The sequence below is a fragment of the Ylistrum balloti genome, unplaced genomic scaffold (genome assembly GCF_031769215.1).
Source record: "Ylistrum balloti isolate Yb309-2 unplaced genomic scaffold, AGI_CSIRO_Ybal_v1 Utg371012, whole genome shotgun sequence".
NCBI classification, from domain to species: domain Eukaryota; kingdom Metazoa; phylum Mollusca; class Bivalvia; order Pectinida; family Pectinidae; genus Ylistrum; species Ylistrum balloti.
In genome coordinates, this window is record NW_026782563.1 from 298,790 (window position 1) to 324,613 (window position 25,824).

General features: G+C 33.3%; 2 protein-coding genes across 2 annotated transcripts; both read right to left on the minus strand.

Moving 5' to 3' along the window:
* Nucleotides 1-799: 799 nt before the first annotated feature.
* LOC132560083 (uncharacterized) lies at nucleotides 800-25,736 on the minus strand. The gene is made up of 25 exons (XM_060224740.1): nucleotides 25,725-25,736; nucleotides 24,301-24,353; nucleotides 23,854-23,942; nucleotides 22,857-23,005; nucleotides 22,178-22,239; nucleotides 21,921-22,012; nucleotides 21,022-21,116; nucleotides 16,175-17,481; nucleotides 15,190-15,896; nucleotides 11,994-12,489; nucleotides 11,218-11,277; nucleotides 9,400-10,853; nucleotides 8,718-8,840; nucleotides 7,476-8,132; nucleotides 7,154-7,192; nucleotides 6,057-6,152; nucleotides 5,098-5,490; nucleotides 4,776-4,826; nucleotides 4,262-4,372; nucleotides 3,727-3,837; nucleotides 3,326-3,430; nucleotides 2,823-2,954; nucleotides 2,290-2,465; nucleotides 1,475-1,565; nucleotides 800-988 (listed from the first exon to the last, which is right to left on the minus strand). The coding sequence occupies exons 1-25, from the start codon at nucleotides 25,734-25,736 to the stop codon at nucleotides 897-899; spliced, it is 6,753 nt and encodes a 2,250-aa protein (XP_060080723.1). The 3' UTR covers nucleotides 800-896.
* On the minus strand, nucleotides 14,894-16,620 carry LOC132560072 (uncharacterized). The gene is made up of 2 exons (XM_060224727.1): nucleotides 16,175-16,620; nucleotides 14,894-15,896 (listed from the first exon to the last, which is right to left on the minus strand). Exons 1-2 carry the CDS (start codon nucleotides 16,579-16,581, stop codon nucleotides 15,173-15,175), a joined length of 1,131 nt encoding a protein of 376 aa, XP_060080710.1. The 5' UTR covers nucleotides 16,582-16,620; the 3' UTR covers nucleotides 14,894-15,172.
* Nucleotides 25,737-25,824: the final 88 nt, after the last annotated feature.

Consider the following 25,824-nt stretch of genomic DNA (forward strand, 5'->3'; position numbering starts at 1 on the left):
ACAAATCAAAGTTATGCTATATAATGATAAGGTCAGGGCTTATGCATACCATCATTGGAACAAGAAGACACAAATGGAATGGAGTTGGCCTAACACTCATATATGTACTTGCACTTGAAAAATAAAATAAATGAATATTACTTTTTAAGTATTATTGAGTATATCAATACACATGATTTTTATGTGAGAGAAAAGAAATCCAGAGTGATAAAATTTTGATTTATATGAGAAGACTGGTTATGAATTTGATGATAAATAATGACAATCTACAAAATAATGATACATACACAACTCTGTAAGAATCTAATTCACCTGAAGAATAAATTAAAAGCCATCGTAACAAACATGATTTTAATGTCCAAAGTGTGAAATGGATAATGTCATGTATGGCAGCAATTACCTGAAACAAACATTAAAGAATATTATTTCAAACAACTTCCTGTCAATCCGACACCGTTTTATTAACATAAGAAGTAAATAGTGATCTCAAAATTTGCACAAAAGACACAAATTCTGTTACATTATTAATAAAAAGTTGATGTGTACCATTTGATATTAAAAGGAAAACAATGGTACACAGAGAATCCATCCACACTGCGAGAAGCTATTGTTTCTTCTTCTGTTTGGCCTGTAATGTAAGAATTCCATACAAATAATATCTGTGTAGAGAAAGCCACATTAGAACCGTATAGTTGATACTTTCAAGTTTCCCTAATGTTAGGAACTCCATGTATGTCAACTCTGGCTGATATCCTCTTAAACTAGTGTAAGGCTGATATCCTGTTATGACAGTGTACGCCTGATATCCTGTTAGGACAGTCTCCGGCTGATATCCTGTTAGGATAGTGTCCACCTGATATCCTTTAAGGACATGGTATGTTAAAAATTTCACCTTTTCATGCATCACTTTCATCAAAGGATTCCTTTAAAACTGTGTAGGAAAGTTTTGCCTCTTCTGAGCGAAGATTTTTCATACTGTATGCGTTTCCTGATGAAAAAGAATTTACAAAATATATAAAACCACCAACAAATATACACAGATAGTAGTTATTTCATGGGACTTTCCATACACACATATGCCACGAAAATCACTCGACAACAGTACAATTCTTTCCCGATTTTATTCTGAAGTGGTATAAAGAATTTGTAACCAGTGTCACAGAAATTAGTCAAGAAGTTGCATTATGTCTATCCACAGATAAACTCACAGGATAGACAGAGGGACAATCCTACTCCAAGCATGGAATAAAATCTTTAGGATTGGCAATAGCTTTGGCCTGCCTTTACATCAAACAAATTAAAAGGAGATGTACAGAGTAATTGATCATGTGAATAAACAGTAAAATTGGCAGGGTTATTTGTGAGTATCTAAATAACTTCAAAACATTAAATATGCCATAGTAAAAGTTTATTTTTGGAAACATTCTCTTGGTCAAGAAATTTGTAAATGACCAAAAAAAAAAGTTTTACTGACCTCTGGGGACAAAGGCTGAATCACCTGCCTCCATGACAACAGAAGTTTTGTGTACTGTCATTGTTATCACACCCCGATCCAACAGGAAAATCTGCAATGATAAATGGACAGCAGTTGTAAAATGTTTCACAGTTACAAAAACTTCTAGATCTCAGACTGCTACACTGAAATTCTTTCTTGATAGCACAATTTATCTCATCCATTGTTTGGCAATGGTATTATTTTGCAATGATAACTTCTCTGATTTTTAAAATATGTGATATTTGGAAAGGCATACAAGTGGTCTCCTATAAAAAGCAACTAAAATCAAAAGTGTACTATATGATTTGTTTGGGTGTCGTGGCCAGGTAATCAAGTCATTTAGAATTAAACAATTTGTGAAGTATAAGCTATGATAACCTTCTGGTAGTCAGTATTTTTTCAAGGATGGTCAATTGATCTTTTTAGGTAATTTCAACACTATCTCATGTGAAAAAAAGACTTACCAATTAAATAAATGTTAACCTACTTCATGAGATTTGGATTAAAAAAAAATTTAATTCTTAAAACCTGATACTTATTTAGCAAAAAACACAAACACAAGAATTGTTACATTAACATTGAGTTTATAAGATATTAAATGCAACATTTATATTTTACACCCCCACCCCTATTTTGACCCCAAAATATTCTATGAAGAGCCTCCACAAAATCTGAAGCTGATCTAAAAAATAGTCTTCCTGGAGAAAAAGACAACATGGAATGGTTATAGAATGAAAAAAAATGACCCTAATATAGGAAGAAATGTTAATCCTGGTGTTAATGTTACCACCTACCAGAGTGCCTCTGCTGACCATCTGAATTGTCTTTTCTTGTAGGGGGCGTAACAATAACACTCCAGTACCAAACCCTCTCTGGTCCAGGACACGAGACATCACAAATGGGTCTTCTGGTGTGGGCTGCTTCCCAGATGGACCAACAAATACTCCACTATCTTTACTGGCAAAACACTCTGTAAAACATCTCATCATTACTTTCCTCATCTAAGTTGAAGTCAATGCTGATATGACTTTCTGTGGCACATTGTTAACATCCCCAGTGCAAGGGATAGAACTCACATATACTCATAGCATGTATAATGATATATTATTACATTCACCAAAAGGGAGGAGGAAGAGATCAAAGACCTTTTTAAAAGTGCATCAAGGTTAAGAAAATAATAAATGTTTCTTGCAGATGTTAAACCATAACTCTCCCCCCACTCTCCAAAAAAACTAGGGTCATCACATTCATATCACCACTACCACTTACTGACACAGACTTTCTCTGTCTTAGGTTCAATCACAGAAATCATATCATTGTTGCTTACCCACAAGGACTTCTTCCTCTGTCTCCGGATTTATCACAGGAATCTCATCCGATACTGTTAGGTTCAAGTCTGATGGAATATCAACATGCATAGACAAGTTCCGAGGTGGTGACCCAACATTCTTTCTCTTCTCTGTAGGATAATGACATTGTAAAACCACTACTGTGTCATCACAACTTTTCATTTCCAAATCAAACATTCATGGATTTGTTTTACACACTTTTGTCTTTTGTAGTTGTAGAATATCTTAATAACAATCAACACCTAACATTCTTCTCAGGATTTTTGTCACATCAATATATATATATATATATATATATATATACAAATTCTGTTGGACACGACAGCTATATGATCTTTAGTTATTGTATCATGGATATAGGTCTGTTCCTGTAATCAACATCAAATTTGGTTCAAACATCATGCTATGGTATTTTTTAAAAAGTTTAGACAGATATAAGACCTGAAATATATCAGAGAATGAGTATTAAAAAGATACCTACTGTTTTGTTTCTTGTGGCCTTTTCGTAAATTTTTTCTCTTTTTCTGTTCAAGTTCCAAGATTTTAGCTTCTTGTGAGGGAATGATTCCCCCAATAACAAATCCTCCTGTAATGTCAATAACACAGAATAAAATCTACACTGGTACTGCACATAAAACAAGAGGTCTAAAGGGCAAGCATCAATAATTTGTCTTCTGATATCTTAACTACCGTACTTAAACTGACAGGAAGGCAAGATAGCCATTTCAGATTTCATATTCATCCACATAATTGATAAAGAAAGACAAAGTAAGGACAATGCCATTCACCAGATAAAATGAAAAACTTGTATAAATTACAACTAAGAGTTATTTTGGGCCTCAGTCTACAACTAACAAATGGAAACAACCAAAAATTGCATACCTGACTTTCTGTATTTATAATCAACTCGTTCATTCTTGTACCATTCCAGAGTCTGCACTCGTGTCCTCTGTGACCGCCTTAGGCCGTTAGGAGGCGATGGGTCTGGTAATACTAACAATACAGCAAATATGAAATCTTGATTTTCTACTATTTACTGGGGTTCAGGAGTTAACACTCTGAAGTTAATTGCCTCCTAACCTTCAAAAGATAAGACAGAATCCAACTTGACCCTTGACGTTTCTGATGCTTTTTCTGTTATGACTTCAGTGAATACAAGAACCAAGTAAGAAGTGTTTCCTTTTTGCCTTCAAACACTTGTTTGTCTCATTGAAGACATTGAACAAGCCTTAAGAAATTGTTAATAGCTGTGAAATCCACCTTAAATGTTTTTTACATAGTAAGTATGAAGTCTCATCATCTATTTATAATTTTTGAGAAGAAATAAAAACTTTAAACTTAGGCAGAGTGGAAAGAATAAACACCTTAATTTTAAAATGGGAGGACTAGCATGACAATATAAAACACTACAACTTACTGATCTTGGATTTCTCTGGTTTCTGGAAAGGCTGTGGTGTTTCTGTTGTTGTCCTCTCACAGGCATGTATAGGTGTAGACGACATCGAGATGTATGTTGTTTGGTCACCACCTGAATATAGACACATTGACTAAGTAACCCTTACACTAGAGTTTATGTCACTAATAGGTACATCTATATATACTGGACCTTCTTGTTGAGCATTAGACAAAATAAAAATCATTCACATTGAAATATCAAAACCAAACACTGCTATAAAAAGAAAATGAATAGATTTAACGTTATGACAATACTCTCTCTGAAATTATTCAGTAAACATACCTAATTTGGCAGTCCAATTTCAGCACCTTGTTTAGTTTTCAACAAATTAGCATCAAGATATAATGACAAATTCAAAACAGTTACTACATAAAACTTATGGCAGATCATTAAAAAAAAATTTTTTTCATGAGAATATAACTTGGTGTTGTTGAAATGTTTAACAATAAGTGAATACTTATACAACTGGTCATACCAGGGATACTGGAGCGTCGCCTATTCTTGGAGGAGACAGGTGTGTCAGATGCTGAAACCAGAAAAGTATGACATGTTCTTAAATCTAAATACGATAGCTTTCTCTCATACCAACGACCTTGAATTTGACCTAATTCCTCTCCCCCAGACAAAAGTCATATAGAAACTTCTTTTTCAGAAATATGTATCGCACATCAAAGCAAAAAAAGCTACAGGTTGTTCCTTCTAACATATTATCTGGTGGTGGCTTGGCAATGACTAAAAAATTTCAATATTCTCCTTATAATTGCTAATCATTTTAATTAAATTGTAAAGCCACTCACATGACAAGTCAGATGGGACATCATACACAGCCTCTGTCACTTGGTGGTTGATGGTGACTCGGCGGCCTTTACTTGCACTCTTTCTACCAGGGGTAACCAAGCATGGGGTCAGGTTTTCTGGAGAAAGAGAAGATTTCGGTGAGGCACCTGATATTGGAGTCGGTCTAAACCCTGTGCCTGATGATTGTTGCCTGGTTGAGGTATTTTGATAACCAACAGAAACCTCTTGTACTTCCCTAGATTCATTGTCAGTCAATTCTTGGGCAATGTCATCTTCCTTCTCATCTTCATAATCACCCTCATCATGCACATCCTGATCATCAACAATATCACTTTCATCATCTTTGTCATCATCTATGTCATCATCTTTATCATCTAATGATATCCTGCTACCTGAAATGATAACACAAAAACTCCATGGATTAATCACATGTCGTGCTGCTCCTGCTTCTGACAATCAAAAGCAAATAAAAAGTCTTGGGAAAAAAATGTAAATTGAATGCACCAAAAACCAATTCCATATGTTTGAGAAAAGTGTTTTTGGAAGATATCTTCAAAATTTCAAGTGAATTTGAAAGTGGTTGAGCAAGTCCTTGCATATTCTCTAATTCTGTTCTATTTTTGGATTTTTGTACTGTACAATGTATTGCCAATATATCCAAAAATTTAAATAATCCAAACTTGGCTGCCGTTGAACTAATATTTTTCTAACAATATGTTCTAAATATAACTTAAGAGTGTTGATTGGATGCTGATGGAGAATCAACACATTTTTCACACTTTGGAAATAATCTCCCAATTTATCTAATAGTGATCATATTTCTTTGAAACAGCTATTACTGTTACAGTAAACATTAACTCACTGATGCAAAAAATTGATACATAAATGAAATTAATACAAAGTATACTTGAATTTACCTGAAACAACATATTTGACAAATCACTATTTCAAAACCTACTTTTCTTTGATGTAGATTTCTTTGCTGATCGTTCAACTTTCAACTGACGAAATGATACACCACTGCGAAACATTTCTTCCCTTCTAGTTAAGGTGACTGCAAAAAAAGCAAAACTGACTGTGAGCAATTTATACCTAAGTAACAACTTAGTAGTTTGACTACCAAAATGTAATACAGTATATATGGTTTTTCACAAGTTCCTAATTTTCACCAGATGATTGCAAACTGAAATTTGAACTGTTAAAACTTTACCAATAAAGAGTTACAGTATGATTTTAATTCCTGTTGTTAAATGGTAAAAATATGACAAATTAAATAATAAGATTATGATATTAATTGGCAAACTTTGTCGAAACAAATCTATTATACCGTAAATATTCGCGTATAGTGCGCACTCGCGTATAGTGTGCAGGTACTTTTTGGAGATCAGATTTTAAAAAAAAAAAAAACCTACAGAAAAATTAATTGACTGGTCACTGCGACGAAACATTTGATGTGGCCTGATCCATTGATAATTAGGAAACCACAATGAGCGTGACCCTAACACATGTAATTACCTTAAGTAAACAAATTTACCCAGGTGACCTAACAAGCATTTTAATTCCTGTTGTTAAATGGTAAAAATATGACAAATTAAATAATAAGATTATGATATTAATTGGCAAACTTTGTCGAAACAAATCTATTATATATATATTTGTGATGCCTTTATTAATTTTTGTAAAATTCTGAATAGTTTTTTTTTCAATCTCTTTTATACATGTACTTTGAAAGTATAGAACATTTCACAGGAAAAACTGTTGCGGCATAGTCCAGGTAACATCTTTCTGGTATACAAGTAGAAAAGACCATCATGTTTATAAGTATATCATGAATAGGATTTTAGGGTATCATGAATCCAAAGTAAAAGGCAATTTTAATTTGATGTTGTTACAAGTGGTTACTTACTATATAGAGAATAATTCATACTATGAACAGAACCTCACACAAAAAGTCATGTATCCACTCAATACAACAACTAATTACAAAGTAGCCAAGGACAAAGGCATTCCATCAAATTAAACATTGTTGATATATAAACAGTCACATGTACTTACATTCCGATCCAGGTGTGGCAGAAAATGGTGTATAAGAACCTACAATTAAATGAAATAATTCACATAAATTTGCATAAATATATATTATACCATATATGCTATAAAAAAATCAAAAGGATTATTATACAGAAATTGTGAAAAAAAATAATAATGGACTTCTTAGAACTTCTTATTCTGGTGTTTTTCTCTTTAATTTGTTGAAAAATTTAACAATCTTAAAATGGTGGTTTAAAAGCAAATGGAAAAATTTCTATTTATATAACTGAACTTACAAAATATCTAAAACAGGTGAATGAAGCAATGTAAACAATGACTAGCCTACCTTGAGGGGACTGCACGGTGCTGGCTAGAAGGCCGAGACCTGACTTTTTAGAAAGAGAGAGCATGGGTATATCATTATCAGGAGGCACTGAATCTATATCTTTGACATCAGAATCTTCCACCTCACTTTTTCTATCTTTTCCACTTTTTCGTTTGTTTGATTTTTTATTGGACATACTTCTTTTCCTTGATGACAATTTGTTTTTTTGTGATGACTGTACAGTTGAAACATTTTCTTCAGTGTCCAAACGGTTCACTTCCTGTTCTTCAAAATCATCTGCCATCGGTGAGTTGCTATTTTGGTTGATTCCATCCGATGCCTCTACTACAATTTTTGAACAAGTGGAAGAAGTTTGAGAAATGTTTAGAGAACATTTCAATGAATCTGTGTCAACACACCCAATGCTGATTTTTTGCTTCCTTCTACCTTTAGCTTTAGAAACATTGGATTCAGACACATCATTTGTTTCATTTGCTGCCTCCTTTTTTTCCTGAATTTTGCTCTTCACTTTGGAACCTTTCTTTGACTCAGATTTTCCTGATTTCAACACATTGTTTTTCCTTGCGACTCCTTTCTTAGACTTTGCCTTTGACAGCGTTTGCTTTAATAAACCTTGGCCTTTCGTTTTCTGGTCTAGTTTCTTATTGGATGACACAGCTGAAATATCAGTTACCAGTAAATCACTGACAGTTGTTTAGTTTTTACAGATACATATTTTTTAGTTAATTTAAGGTAAAATGTTTCTACATTTTACGTAACACATTACACTGTTCTAATGGTGGATTTAGATTTTGTGTAGTAGCTTATTTCCATGCTAAGAAGGTCAAATACGACAGACCTTACAATATAGTTTTATTAATGAAAGAAGAAAATTCACAGCAGCATGAATGAAAGAGTAATTTGAACTGCAAGCCACCTTAAACTGATGACTGGGCTTCATATTTAAGTACAAAAAACATATCCCATATTCTCCTCTCCACTCCTTGTTAACCTTTGATGCAAAGGGAGCTTGAGCATCCTGTTACTTCTTCTTTGACAACTGTAATAATTATCACTTATTTCTGTATGAGATTTAAAAGATAAAAGATATGAAAAAAAATGTAAAAGATATAGTGGAGTCCCTAGATTTGAATGAGGCCCACAGGAAACCAATGAGCCATGGACTCAAACATCTGAGTCCCCAAAATCACTAGAGTATATAGATGGGCTTATCAAGGTAAATATCATACAATACATAATTACCTCTCTTTCCTCTTTTTTTTTCTCTCCTGTTTTCCTCCTGTTTCTCAAGTGCGTTTGCATCAGATATGTCTTGGTCAGATAAATATTCAAAAGGTACATCCCCATCAGCTTCAGCAGCATTGTCTACCATAAAAGAAAATTCATTTGCAAAAGTTCAAATTTTCTAGGGATCATATTGTCAGTAGATCAACCATCTATTTAAAGATTGATGGTGCCTTCAATCCTATATCTTAAGGATAAGTTAAACTAATGAAAGGCTAAGTCTGGATATTACATTTCTGAAGATTACCTATATAGATAGACAACACATTAATCTTCTACATGAAACATTTGAAAAAAAGAATAAAGCAACAGGTCCCAGCACTTTTTTAAAGAAGCAAATTTAATCCATTTCCTTACAAGAGCATTGTGATAGTAAAACCAGAGCACATACAATCTTTATTAGACCATAGGTAAAATTTTATTTTGGGTTGCATTTGTCTAAACTCAGACATAAGCAATTTTAATAATCTTATGAAATATATGTATAATAATGCATAACGCAAAGTAATCTTATCTAGAGCCTGTCAGGTAATAACAATGATCTCATAATAGATTCAAACAATGTGGACAGAATCAATATCACTTCCACAAAAACATGTACTTCATCCCAATGGTTTCAGCAGCCGTACATATATCTTACCTGTATCTAGAAAGCTATTGTTTCTAAGGTCATCCTTTGATAGACGAGTTGGTACAGATATAGATTTCTTGCTGTGCTTGTCTTGCTTTTTACCAACACGTCTGTTACCCGTGACATTTAAAACAGGAGATGAAGTAGATCTAACCTGAGGACTATACTTTCTACTATTCCTACCAATCCTTTTAAGAGGCTTTTTAATAACACTTCCTTCAGTTTCAACCAAATTATCCTCTAAAGCATTGTCAGAAGTATTTCCATCCCTATTGATATCCACACTGCAAGACGTTTTCCCTGGAAGAGACTTACAGGATCGTCCTCTCTTCTTGGCAATTTTATTCCCCGAGTTGGTAACCACAGGTAGATTTGTCACATTTGGATCATTATCACTTTTAGCATTATCCATTTGGCTCCTTTCTAATGTTTCATTTGTTTCCATATCATCATCACCTAACACAAATGTCCTTCGTTTTTTTATAATATTTCCATCTGAAGGCAAATTCTGATCACCTCCTGGAGATTTTGTATGTTTCCCTAACATCATGATAGACTTGCTTGATTTTGTTCTAGATTTCATTTTCTTTTCAATTTCTTTTTCATATTCATTGATAATCAAACTGCTATTGTCAGAATCGTATAAATATTCCACTTTTTCAGGTTCATTTATCTGTGACACAACTCTCTTTCTGGAAGATGCTGATTTTCCCTTTTTGGACTTTGTTTGTTTATCACCCAAGTCTTCAGATCCTTCATTCTCCTTGTCTATCACAACACTTTGATTTGAAGTTTTACTTGGGAATGAACTTTTTCGTTTTAAGGTTTTTAGTTTTGATGTCCTTCTTGGTTTCTGAGATGATTCTTCACAGCTCTCATTAACTTTTGTAGCAACTGTTGATGAAATTTGTGATTTCCGCTTCTCAACTGATTTTACAATTTGTTCCTTCTTTGTCTTTAAGCCATCACCAACAGATTTTCGCTTTAAGCCATCACCAACAGATTTACGCCTAAGACTTTTCCGTATGGATGTTCCATCTGCATATTGAGAATTTTTCTCAATGCTTTCCTCCATTTCTTTGAGCGATACAGTTGGTCCAATTTGTGACTTCCGTTTCACTCCTGATTTTGCCGTTTCCACTTTCTCTGTAACTTCACTCTCACCAACAGTGTTTTCCTCTTCCCTAGCTTTCGATGTACGCTTCTTATTTGACTTTCTCTGCTGTGAATGAGATTTCTCTGCTACTTTCACACCTCCCTTAGATTGCTGTTTAGTTTTCCCACATTTTGATAAAGAATTGTCATTTACTTTTCCGAACTCTTCTTCAACAGCTACATCATACGTTGAATTAAGAGAATCTTGAACACTGCTCTCTTCCCCCACTACAGAACTCCTTGTTGACTTGGTCCCTGACTTGTTAAAGGGATTACTATTGACCACAGGGGATACCTTACTACCCCTCCTGTAAATAACCAAAGGTTTAAATTGAGAAAATCTTTTGTCTTGAGCTTTAAAGGAAACCCGTTTTCAACATTTAAATTCAAACACCAGCCAACCAGCATTTCAAAATTCCTTGATATTCTGATTTCAACATTTTTAATGGAATTCATAGAAATCTTAGAAATGCATTTACACTAGCTTTTTCTCTATTCTAATTTTTATGTGAGGCTAAAAATAACAGAAAAAACAGGATAGTTAAAATCTGTCTTTTCTATTGTGACAGCAGTGCATCTTGATACATTGTATGTAGGACTTGAACTTTTCCTTCATGTAGATGGTGGTTAAGTGAACTTATTATAAAGGAAATAAATGTATCATGTTTTTACCTTTTATTTTTCTGTACCTCTTTCTTCAGAAAGCTCTTCTCTAATGCCGAGAACGATAACCTGCCACGTAAAATATAAACAAATATAGTTGTATCTGGAGTACCTGGGTAAAATAGATGTTGTACTGGTGTAAGAGTCCAATACATTCAGGTGTTAATGCAATGTGTAAATGCACTAGATCATATATATCTAGGGTTAGGTTATACTATGATCAGATTAAAAGGACATTGATCATACCCATACAAGGACTGTATTATAGCAAATTAAGGCAACCCACGAGATATCACATGCTGCAAAAACAAACCTCCAGGACAGATCACATATTCAAACATTCACAGAGAAATCAACTGGGTCGTGACACATTTGACCCTACATTTGAATTTTAGAAACTGTCAGCTTCACTTTCTAGACTTTGTGTGACACTTACGTTATCAACAATCAGTTTAATGTAGTATTTGTATAACAAAAAACTGGCAAAATGAAATCTATTTTTATCTAGATCAAGATTTTTTTTTAACAAACCGTAAACAACAAAATATAGATTTAGTCCAGGGCCGTTTACATTTCTGTTTGACCCAGCTTGTTTGTATTTGAAATAAGGGAAGACCTACTGGTTTTTTTCTTTCTTTCTAACGAACTTCGATTAAGCCTTTTGAGGCCTGTATTATGTCCAGATGCCTGAAATGCTACATTTTAAGTAAGGATGATCTGATTTTTGCTGCATTAAAGAACAGACCCTAGGTAAATGTGAAAACAAAACACTATAATTTACTCACTTTTTACGTGTTTTGAAGCTTGGAATTGGCCCTGTTGAATCCAGACTTGGTTCATTAGTCTTGGTTAGAGAGCCCGTCACATTTCCCCCTATGTTAATAGTACTACTGACATAACTCTTTGTTGACTTTTCTGTTAAAGCTGTGACTTCAGATGTTTTGCTCATGACTGTGGTTGTCTCTGTCAACTTTTCAGTGATAGCAGTAACTGTTGTTAGTTTGTCAGAAACAGGTATGTCTTTGGATATTATATCTGCAACAGCAGGCTTTTCTATCTGTTCTGACAGCATTGTATTATTCCTGGATTTTTCTGTACTTTTTGTTTTAAACTGAATTTCTTCATCAGAAGACATTTCCTGGTTTTCCAGACTATCATTGCTTGGACCTTTGACCTCCTGGTCAAATAATGTTTGACTGTCTGGTCTACACAAGGATTCTGTGTTGACACAGCTATCAAGCATCTTGTTTGTAGGTGTGTCGCCTTCTCCATCAGAAGACTCTGTGAAAGAAAATAAAATCAAATTAAATCCAATCATAACCTAAATACTATAAGACAGGTACATGTCTGAAACTAACTTACCGAATATCATAAGTTTTCAGAATTTCAGCATTAAGTACGAGTGAAATTTTAATTGCTTTATACTTGACAAGAAATTCCTGCAATGACATACCAATTGAAATATTACGGTATTCAAATTTAGAAGACTAGAAAAACGTTCTGAGTGGACATCTACATATTCACATGAAAACACATGTGAAACTTCCTCAGCATCTTACAGCAGGTTTTGAGAAAAATAAAACCAACAAAAAAATGCTGAACTAAATGGCAGAGACAAAACAATGCAACAAAAGTTATTAGTCCTGTAATAACAATTTATCAAAAATGATTATCGTCAAAACCATCACAAATACTTTCAAAGAATTAACAGCCTCACTGTTATTTTACATATTTCAGTTGATAAAAAACTGATACTGAGATCCACTACACTGTCATTCAAAAGAAAATCTCCATACAAAAGAGTTTCACATTTCATGTAAAAAAGCAGTTTTACAAACTCATTCAATTTGAAATCTTTTCCTTATTTCATTGAATGGAAGAGATTTACAGCTTTCCTTACCACAGGTAGGTGTAGCTAGACTGGCAGCTGAAGGAGTGCTGTTTGTCTTGTAAATGGATTCACTACTGCAATGAATCAATTAACTAATAAATCTATTGCTGAAGATAAGACAGATTTCTGGAATCGATTCACAGAGGAAAACTGATATTGTCATCATCATCAACCACAAAATTTATAAAAGCAGGCAGGCATTGCTGTATGACTATATGGATGGTTTCATACTTGTGCTAGTACTAAACCGATATCTGACCCAACAAAAATGTTTTCATATTAAAAGACAAAAAATTCAATTAATCAAGAACCGAAAAACGGTTTACATGTGCACAAAAATTATAAACTGTGATACTCAATCGCTTAAGAATATTAAAAATAAACATGTTTAAGAATATCAACTTCATTAAGTCTTTATATTGAATTTGCCAAACTACAATTAGGTTTTATAATGCATTACTTGGATGAAGAAGATGGAAAATAAGTTTTACCTGTTGTAAGAGACTTGATCATCTGACACAGTTGAAGGTATCTACAAAGATAATATGTAGGAAAATGAGACTAATACTGTTATATGCTGTCAGATATATTTGTACATGACAAATAAAACTGTGCACAAGACAGTAAAAAACATCCGTGAAAGGGAAAAAATCACAATATCAATTAGGGCTGTAACGAGTACCCGGGTCACGCTGTTTCAATCCTGACCCAGGCTGGAAAATGTGTGCCTGGTTACCCAAGTTAGTATTACATAGTACCATGGTAAAGTTCAATATAAAATGCTTTCAAGTACCTCTGTACTCTTGTAGGCTGTCTGTTGATACGAAACAATGTTTAATATGCATGTAAACATATATTTCTACTGTATGAATTGCTACATTATTGCAATGTAAGTTGACACTTCCTTCAGGCCGAGAAATGCACAACAGACTTGACCTGACACTCGGAATTCCTTGGTCATGTGCACAAACTAACCATCGTCAGTTTAACAATAAGGCTTCCCTGATCGAAGTGTATGATAATTGTAACTCTACAAAGTCTGAAAACACATTGTAGTAGTCATTTTCTTGATATAGTCGATAATATCCGGACTACCATGTTAAGTCTAAATCATGTTAGTTAGCCAAAAATACTTGAAAAATCAGCGTTTATCACTAGTGCCATACTTTCTTGAAGTTGTGGTGATCATGTTACGTAAAGGAGTAGATGCATTAAGGGTCAATTTTGGCCCCAGCATAGATTTTCTTAATTTTTATATCATGCAAACATGGACATATGACTTTCTTGAAGTTGTGGTGATCATGATAAAAAAACAAGATTTTCTTAATTTTTATATCATGCAAACATGGACATATGACATTGATAAAAAAACAAGACAATTCGTTGCCTAGCAACGGGCCTGGAAACCAACCTACTCTTTACCGTCTATTTGCACATTTTAGTGATATTTCACTGTTTTTTTTTTATTATTTGGTGAAAATATTTAATCAATTTTTACATATCAATGGTATGATTTAAAAATCATATCATATTTGTGATCAACCATCATATATTACATGTTTAAGATTTCCTAGCAACACAATAGCAACCAAACTCTCTCCATAGCAACGGATTGTAATAAATACAATAATGGACACAGAAAATTGATGATAATACTCAAGGGCTGTTTAGATTATGATACATCTTAAAAATGTAAATATGATGATACAATAGAGCATATAGGTGGTATTCCACAGTAACCATGTCTTACCATAGCAACTAAATCTTTCACCATAGCAACGGTACATGCAATAATCAGTACATCAATTTGTCAATACTTCCGTACACGGTTATCTTTATATTCTTGGTTAATTTGAAAAGGATATGAAATCAAACATGTTACAGTTAATGATTCTTACAAAAGTTAAAAGTTATTTCAAATAAACATTATGCACTAACAAAATACATTGTCATTCGAGATTAAAGCCAATTCCTCAGTCGATCAAGTGACCATCGTGCATTTGTATTTACATTTTTGGAGATTCCGAAATTTATATGTAATTTACATGGCTACATCGGTAAAGCTGTGCTGTTTTATTCCTCCGTGTTACCTTCATCATCACTCTCATCAATACTGATTGGGTCTGGTGTATAACTGGCATCTTGTAAATATTGTGTCCAGTCCTTACTAAAGTCAAAGGACTTGTCTAAATGACGTGCAAATCCCATATACCATAAGATGGATGCAACATGGGAGCAAGTCCCAACCACCCTCGCCCCAGCACGGCATGTACAGTACCATCCTTGCACATTACAATCATCAAATGATACCCACAATTGGTAAAGTTTTGAGGAAAAATGTCGGCTCTGTATCTTGGCATTGATCAGATTAGCATCTACTTTACAGATAGATACTTCATATCCTCCCGTTTCGCTCATATGTTCCTGTGTGTAGGACCGTGCCAGTTTGAGCTGATACACTCCCAGTGTCAAATTCCGCAGGTCTTCTTCTGTCAGAACAGGAAATATGATATCAGTTGTGGTCTCCATCTTCTGCCACTTACTAGGTCGATTGAAAAGGCCTTCTCGTTCAATTCTCTCCCAAAGAGAATTCTGCTTCCGTGACAAATGCAACATTTTCGATCCTAGCAGTTGATCTTGCTCTGCATCCCCCGTGCTTATTGGTGTACCGAACTTGTTGAAGATTGCACACACAATCCTGACAATATCGCCTATGTATGGAATCTGTGAGTTTGGCAACACACGATCCAAATATTTCCAGGTTTTTAACCGTCCATTCACAGCCTCAACGACCCATCTGAAAAATAGTAAATAGATGCATTTTGAATGTGAATAAATGCAGTATTCAAATGCATATGATGGTAACTATATCAAATAAATTTTGTTTTCAATTTCGACATCTTCTAAATGGACAGGTTTATGCAGTTCAACTTATAAAATCGAAAGTATCTAATTCTCACTGGGAATTACCTTTAACCATTTTAATGATATATTAATACAAATAAGTTATAAATATGTTGTAAAAGCAATTGGTAAAGTTAGTAAAATGTTACTCAGAACAAAGAGAGACCTTACCTTATTTTAGTAACAAGCCTGGAAGCGTTGCTTTCTCCGGTAGTGTGCTGTTTCCTTTGCTTGGAAAAAGAAGGCATCTCTGTTTGTATTCCTAGCTGTTGTAGGAGGTCCATGGAATCTCTAAAGCCTCTGTCAACCACAAACACATCATTTTCCTGAATCCACTCCTTGATTTCTTGAATGTTGGAATTTAAAATCTGATTCAGGATGCTGGCATCATTGTTTTTGGAATCGGCAAAATAGGGACCTAACACGGACACTATGTAACCTGTTGTGGTGACAAACATCATAGGTTTTACCAACGGCCGGTGCTTATGCATGCTGTAACTCCTCCTTTGGAACATAAATTGGCCACTCTTTTGTATATAAATGTAGGTGCCATCAATTACAAGAATGGCTGGTTCCATAAGTCCTCCAAACAATGTTTGGGCGAGTGGTCTTGTGTGTTTCAGTATAACATCTTGTCGACTAACATGCTGAAATCCCAAATTTGATGGAACAAAGTCTTTCGCTAGTGCAACTCTTGCCGATGTTACTGCACGTCGAATAGAATCTTTTCCAATGTTAAAAACTGTTGATAGGACTTTATTTGACATGCCACTTTTTAGTTTAGTAAGAAAGATGCCGACACAAGATTTAATGCTCCTATTCTTTGAAGATCGCACAGAACCAGCACAGTGAGTACACAAATCGTTAAAATGCTGTGTACATAGTCCAGTTAGTGTAATGAAATCTTCATTCGAAAGGGCATGCGGTGAGTCAAAGTCAATGCGTTTGCTTTGCTGTGTATTTGCTACATCTCTAATCTTAGAAATCAATGCCACTATTTCAGTACGATTAAGAGAAGATAGGTCACTTTTTATAGCAATGTTTTCACAAGCATCATTTTGCAATAGACCATCCTCGATATGATGACTACAACATCTTGCTCCGAACGGAACTAAAACCCCTTTTCGCAGGAAGAGGTCGTATTTCGCGTCACGAGATATTACCACCAGTTTCTTTGGGTAAGTATTGCATACAAAACATTTTTTGTGGCTACTTCCAGTGGATGGGATTGAAAGTGTAATATTCCGCGGCGATGAAAGGATGTTCTTTGTTGATTTATTACAAGGGGCTTCAACTGAAGAGTGGTGTTGAGCGATGTGTGTACGACGCTGTAGTATTGAGCGATGACATGACATACGACACTTTCCACAAATGACATCTTCTTCTTTTGTTTGTATCATATATGTTTTCAACAAATATTTTCTTAGTGAAGAGTTTTCCTTGCCTTTAGTGAAGCGCCTGTCCCCAGGTTTTGTTCTCTTAGAACAAACAACACACCGAAATTCTCCCTTTCCAGGCATCCTAAACAAATAGATACTAACTATATTAAAATATGTCCCAAACATCAGAAACTAAAGGGCGTCTGGGCATTTACTTATTGTATGTTGAATAAATATGAAACATTGTATCCATCACTTGTTGTTTATACAGTGTATCATGCAATACTGATCTTCATAATGTTATTACAATGATTTATCAAACATGTAAATTGATGTGTTAACAGGGACCCGAGTCAGATATGAGCATTGCTTTGACTGGGTGTTAAATATTTGTATTACTTTACTAGAAGTCAATAATTGCTTTATTATACAGTATATACTGTATGAAATAATAAAATAATAGCTATTTTAGAAGCTGGTAGCTGGACTCATATGAAGTAATCGAAAATGTTTATCATTGTTCTTCATAAATAGCCAACAAGGAAAGACTGGACAAACAATTGGTGGGAGACAGACAGTGACAATTACATTAAACACATGTATAATAGAAAAAAACCTGTTTTTATTACAATACATATATCAGTCACCTTTTTAAAAATAAAATATTGTAGTAGAAACGGAAATAAACATGATAATGAGAGAATTCTCCTCCAAGTATTTCAGATTTCTGTTACTTAACAATTTGAAGCATAGAAATAAGATTAATTCAGGAACTTCCTAAAACACTTACATGTAACTTCAAGAATCTCCAGGCATTTTCTCGCTACTCTCTGTCTCCTATTACGTCACTAGTAAACCTTAAAGAATGAAAATAATGAAAATAAATAATCTATTAATTCTTAAGTTCGGTGAAAAATCTGATTTTTACAAAACTTTATTTTAAAGAGTAGCTAATGTATATTATGCCAGTGTCAATCTGTTTTAAAAAAATATATATCAAGCCAGTGTTTCGTATGTTTCCCGTAATTTGTTTTTGGTAACAGTACATGTAGCATTGATACTGGCTATACAGTATATCTGGAGCATATAATCACGTTTATATATACATGTAAGCATGTACATGTATATACTTCATTTAGTTATTCAGGGATGTGCCATTATAACAAGAGTTCTCCCGAAATATACAAGCCAATAAACTAACTGCAGCCAAAAATGAAGCTAGGTCAAAAATATCAAATAGCCACAATATAATAATGTTCGATTCATTGTGCTGACGAAACTTACAAAGCAGAAGACTTACGTTTAATTTCTGAATCAAATGTATCCATAAAAATATTTGAATTCAGGTCCTCAGGATCGTTATGTTACTGGGATTCTTCAAAAGAAAATATGCATGGTAAGATTTTTCATCGTATTAATTTTATAATAGCATAAATGAGAGAAATTATACCTTAGCCCATAAGATTAACACTTTAGTTTCTGCACGTATATGCTGATTATTTGATGCTAGCAAAAGTAAGTCCGACGCAAAACATATATATAGAAAAAAAACTACCCCTGGTCGATAACAATTCAGCAAAATGACGCGATGTAAGAGTTACAATATCTCCAAAAGAAATATTTGTAACACCAAGACTATCGATGCAAATATAATTGTTTGTATTAGAATGCAAGGATATTTATATGGAAAAATACATGTAGCAACATGATATAACGTCCTGAAAATATTCTAATATTTATAATTATTAATTCTATCAGTACATTATTGATGAATATAACTAATAAAATCGAGAATAATTGAGGTGAAAGTTATAGAAAAAAAATAAGAATAAAGAATAATATGTTGTGTGCCCGCGATTTGAACTCGCCCCGGCAAAACTACACCTTCAGAGCATCGCACCTTCACCATTACACTACAGCGGCTGATTACGTCACAGAGATGATTTTGTTAGTAATATAAATCAAAACCAACACACTTCGGATGTACACTGATTTTATTATGGGTGTGTGAATTGACACTTTAGTTTATATCTCGTATATAGGAACACTTTCTCATTTTTATATGTTAGTGTATGTTTTGAAAACAACACTGTAGCAAATACAGTTTTGCCATTATGTTTTTTCTGACGATAAATCCCTGCATTTTGTTTGGTTGCAAAATTCTATTTTTAGACGCAGACTCAGACAACGTTATTATGGAAAATACCGTTTACTAACAAAAAAAGAAAAGGTTTTATTTTATTTTTTATACTTGTTATTGTATTTTTACTTACTGCATACTTATCAAAACACTAGGAATATCTACAATGACTATTTTTTCGAAGTCAGATCTGACGTCTGCTCATATGCACAAACGTAAACAAATCACGACAATGTCGCGAATACACAACATGGATATCTTCTACATAATATTGTTACATACCTGTTAAAGAAGTAGACAACTTCTACAAGATGTGCAGATGTGTTGACAGCTCTTCTACGTATACATACTTCAAATGTAGGCTGAAACTTGCAAGATCTTCTATGCGAGTTTAGACTAACGTACAATGTAGCGCATGAGACTCGGGCCTAGGAGATTGCAAAATCTAGGAGTTGTTACCATGGATATTTTTGTCATTTTTCAAAATACATTTTTTTTCATTATTATTATCTAATTTTATTAACAAACATAAGTCAAGTCATTTTTCATGTTTTTGTCTTTTATTTCAGCATCCATTTACTTCCGCAATCTTGTAGTCGGTCTCGACGCTAACGTTACGCTGGGCAACGTCAAAATCTCACCAAAATCGTGAAATGTGGTTACAAATTCAGAAGATATTTGTTATTTTAAATACCTCCCCAGGCATGTACCAAAAAAATATTTGAGCATCGCAAACATAATGTGGAAATTGTTCTCAATGATAAATATAAAATTGGTACACCCTTGGGGAGGTAGTTAATTTTTCGTTCAAAGTCATAAAATATCGAAAAAAATCGTGACTTTTTGTAAACGTGACGTTTTCCCGCGAAATTTGTGACGTCATCACACGCGTTATGAACCTATCTTTATCTGCATTTCAACTGATAAGTTGTTAAATAACACAAATGGGTACATGATTAAAGAATTTTCTAACAATTAAAAAAAAGATTTTTTGAGGCCAATTTTGAGCCAAAGTGCATCTACTCCTTTGTGGGTAACTGGGTACAGGTCAGGTTTCAATGATCGAGTACACAGGGCAAACACTGTGTACCTAAGACACCCTAATATCAATGGGATTATTTAAACTTAAACATCACTGCTTAAGAAAACCTTTTAATATATAAGATTTCCAAAAAGAATAATGATAAAAAGAAAGTCAATCAAAAGTACAAGGTTATCTTTTTTAAAATTAAACAATTCATTATTGTCTGAGTTGTGGTATAATGATGAAAAGACAGGTTAAAAACTTATGTGTGATATTCAAATAATCCAAATTGCAAGATTTTGATTCTCAAACAGATTTAAGAAGAGGCAGCTTTACCTGTTTGATCATGTGATTTTTCTTCATTTTCTTTAAGTTTCCACTCACACTAAGACCCATTGCACATTACCATTTAGACTAACAAGTGATTTGTGGAACTTATTAAATAGTTCATACTACAAATTCAGAGAAAACTTACACAGCTATCAGGATGGGCTGAGTTCTCCATGGCAACATCAGTGCTATCTAATCCTACACTTATACGACTCTTAGACATAAACATACTCTCCGCATCTGAAAACAAAGAAAGACAAAATATTCCACAAACCTGACACCAACAGTCTGACATCAATAAATGATAACTGACAATTTTTTTTCTAAATAACTTGATACCATTTGGTACATATATCCTACAAATGCAAAGATATCAGTTTTGTTTTCATTTCTACCTAATATCATTGTCTCTATATGTCGGTATGATAAACTTGGATTCTTTTACACAAATTTAGTTACTGAAAGATAATTTCTGTAACCTGGAAATAATCAACCAGCTCTACCAACTGAGCCAAAGAATATAGCTCTAACAGCTGAGTAACCAAGACTGTAATTAACACTATATAAAAGCCACACCAACCCCCTCCTTTTACATTGCGAATCTTCTTTCAAAAACTCTAATTGACCAATTATTCAGTTTCTTGATAAGAATACATAGATAACATAATTGTCTTTGTTGAATAATTCAATGATCATTTTGAATATGTGCTTTTTCAGTTCAAAATGAACTTAAATTTAGTATACTTCAAACAAAAAAGCATATAATGAATTAGAAATTGTTATATGAATGTACTGGCTATATAATACTTGTGTTTTCTGTCTAAAGATACAAAATATGTTACATTCTAAACAATTGGTTTCTCTCTTTAATGGTATATCCAACACAAGATCTACAGTTTTATCTGTTATTATCTTTACTGAGGAAACTGTGAAATTACTGCTACACAAATTACTACAAAATCTTAAAGAGAGTTCATGTATTATTCTTAACATTTATACTTCAAACACAAAAAAAAAGGAGAGAGAAAAAAAAGAGATACTGACCTGAGGATTCTGAGAAGTAATCTTCAATGTTATCAAAGCCATGACTGTTTTTAGTGATCACCTTCCCTGCTAGAACATCCTTCCCTGTCCTCCTGTTGATAAGATAGCAATGTTAGTGCATGTACCAGGAAGTCTCATTAATATTCCAGGAACCACATAAGTATTTAATCTCTCTATCAAAGACTGTTATATTTTTTGTTACACATGTAGGTAAAGCCAATAAGTCTGTATTGAAATTTTTATACAACTGTACATACCTTCCAATGTTTTTGTTCTTGAGCCATGCAAACATATTGGAGGACTGACTTGATCCAAGTTGCTGAGTGAGAAAGAAATATGTGACATTTGTGCTTGATGAAAACTTTTTCATGAGAGGTCAGTCTTTGTCATCTTATTTCATTTTTTTGGACAGTTTTGGAAATTCTTAAAGTTATGGATGAGATATAGTGCATCAAGACATTAAAATACTTTTTAGAGAGTAGGATTTCCATAGGTTCTACAAATGTTTGTATTAAAGCAAATGAATCAAAGGAAAGAAAGTAATTAAAACTGTGTTGACAAATTAGAGTAAATTATCAATGAAATGTATACCTCTTCATAATCTTAATCATGTAAACTACTTTCAGCTACAAACAAATAAATTCAGGAAGTAAATGATTCTTTCCATAACTATATATTTAAGTCTGTGATCATGTAAAAAAGTAAACATTCACTTTAATAGTTTTATATATCTGTATCCAGAAAAAAAAACTTTATACAATAAGGTATTTGATGTCAATGTGTATACATGCTTTAATACCTGGTATTACTGGGTAATATGCCTATCACTTTGGCAAGATTTTTCTTTTGTTTATTTTGTTTAACAAGGAGCTGGATTATAATAATATTGATATTTTGCTCTTATTGCTTGTCTTTATTCCTTATTTTACAACTGACCCCTGACTGGCTTGACTCAAACTTTGTACTCTGAGACTGAGCTTCATTTTCTGGATCTTTGTTCTCATCGATAGACTTATACTTAAACTCCTTAGAACTTCTGGTCATCCGAGAATTATTAACTGTCAAATCTTGTGTGAAATCTGCATCTGCAAGATGAACAAACCTAATCTAAGCATTTCTATCTAATACAGTACATTATTATATCAATCATCAAATAGTCTGAAATTCTACATAAATATTCAGATGAAGAAATACATCTTCAAGTAATTTTAAGTAGTAATGAGCCAATAGAAAATAATTGCAGTATTAAGTGTTGTTTAATTATTGAAATTGATCATCAGTTAAAATCAGATATGCTTCCTGATGTAATTAATTACATTATCAACTGATTGTGTGTTCAATATTCATAGAAAGTGAATGCATTCTCCACTGCAGTGATATTTTCTTTTTTTTTGTGACTTAAGCTGAAATAACTCTCTTAACTAAAATTTGCATAAGGATAATTATTATTGTCAATTAGCATCTTTATGCTGCATTACATGAAGTTTGTTCTTGCTAAAACACAAGAAAATATAAATATCATGGTACTTATGATTGATTATCAGGTATGAAAAATTACAATCAATCATTGCCTCCGATGAGGTTAAATAATTAGATATTCAATTAAATTTGACCACTGTCCCATCACTAATACCCATGTCATGAAGCACTGAGTATTGAAGCAAGAATATGTGTTTACATGTCACAATGTTCAACTTTTGAAATAGTAATTCAAACATCTTTGTTTGAACTAACATTTTTCGCTTCATGTATAGATCTTTAACAAGACTTTAATTTACAGTCAAGTGTGATTTAGTTTTGTCTTGTTATGGTTAATGAATTATTGATGAAATCCTAATGATCATTTCTAATGGAGTGAAATAGACTGAATTACTGCAAAATGATAGTCAATCTCCAACTGAGTGTTCAACCTATAACAATTTGCCACTTATACCTGATTCTGAATAGTAATCCTCCAGATTTTCAACTCCTTGCTCATTAACTCTGATAATTTTTCCTGCAAGAAGGTCTTTTCCTGTTCGCCTACAAGGAACACAAAGTAAAACAGAAAAAATTACAGCAGAAAACCAATAACTGTTGTACCTGGCCAGTCATGATCAGAAGCTACAACTGCTCAAGGTAACCATGCAGTTAAGACAGGACTTCTGTAGAATTTTATGAAAGAAATTTACTCTTAAGAATGTTAACTTTGACAACTCATAATGCACCTAAAATCAAACACTTGCATGTCATATTTCTTTTTCAATTCTCCTTGATTCAATTGATTCTTGATACAGCTTACTAACACTAACAACTGACATTTCATCATATCTATGGGTATGACAAGAGGATTAATACATATCTGTATGCATTTCACAACATTTTTGTAATCTGTACATACCATCCTATATTTTTGTTCTTCAGTGGATTGACAAAGAAATCTTTCTTCTTCTTCTGAAAAATAATTTTCAACTGAATTAAGAGAACAATATGTACAACATTTTTTGAAATACATTTATTTTTTGAAAATATTACAATCAATTCAATTTATCTTAAGGAGGTACTGCAATGAAGTAAAATAAGGTTGATACAGACAGGGGAGAAATTCAGTAAAATATTATTTCAAAAATTTCTCCTATATGTATCATGACAAGGGCAGTTTTCTTTGTATTAAACAGAACAGAATACCTACCTTAGGCACATTACAATTAGAAAAAAAATGCATGAAAACCATGTATCTTTTATATATAGACTCTGGTCTATTTTACACAAAATCCTATTTGTAGTGTGTCTCTTTGCCTTTGATGACAGGACTTTTTCTGCGGGCACCGTGGGGGTGGATATGGGCTCAATCCCCAAATGTATTTATCTCATATGGTTAAATTTCTCAAATATATAAGATATCATAAGATGTGTCATCTCCAGTTCAGGACTTATATATATGCAAGTCCTGTATACCAGACTCAAAAATACATTTTAGATATTACAATTATTATGCATAGTCCTCTTGCAAATATACATTAATTACACAATTTGATAAGTATGTGATTGCAATTCTGTAAGTAAAGGAGATTTTCCATTGTTTGTCTAATTGATTTTAAAATTTGGTTATATTATTTGCTGAAATGACATGTTCATGGTATTTATTCCCAAATGGTTGTTGATTAAACTGAAGACGAGTGGGAGACAATCCTAGGTAGAAAAACCAAAAATAATGAGTTTAGGACTCCATGTATGCAGCTTACAGTGAAAACATATCCCAAGACATTCATATTGATTATTGATGCAACATCACCAGTGCTTTGGACAAATCCAATACTAACAGACTGAAATTCAATGAATAAATTGTGAGCAATCTGTAAACCTGGGCCCGTATTCATGAAACCGTTCTCATGCTTAAGCATGAATTTTGTGCTCAAGCCTTATGTCTTGTTAAAGTTAAAAATTGATAAATAAGACTGATTTTGCCAAAGATTTAAAATAAATTTTGAAGGGACTTCAAATCAAAGTTTAATTCAATGTTTATATTTGACATTTGTATTATTTTATATGATTTAGGCGAATTATGAAAAAGTCTGCTTGAGCACAAAATCTATGCTTGAGCATGAGAACGGTTTCATGAATACGGGCCCTGGTTTCTCGCGATTTCAATTTATTTCGTAAACTTTGGTCTGTTATAAATGTCGTCAGAAAAATATTCTCAGATGTTGACAACTTGACATAACAATATCCCACATTTTCGAATCGACGAGAGTTTCCGAAATAAATGCATGAATCAGGAACATTTCTAGTTAAAACCAGGAAACAATAACATGAAGATTTTACCGGTTTCCCCATAGCTAGAACATGTAGTTGAATCCTCAGAGAATTACACTTGTTTTCGTCTTTTGATTATACCGCCTTTTTCATTTTGACCCATTTTTCA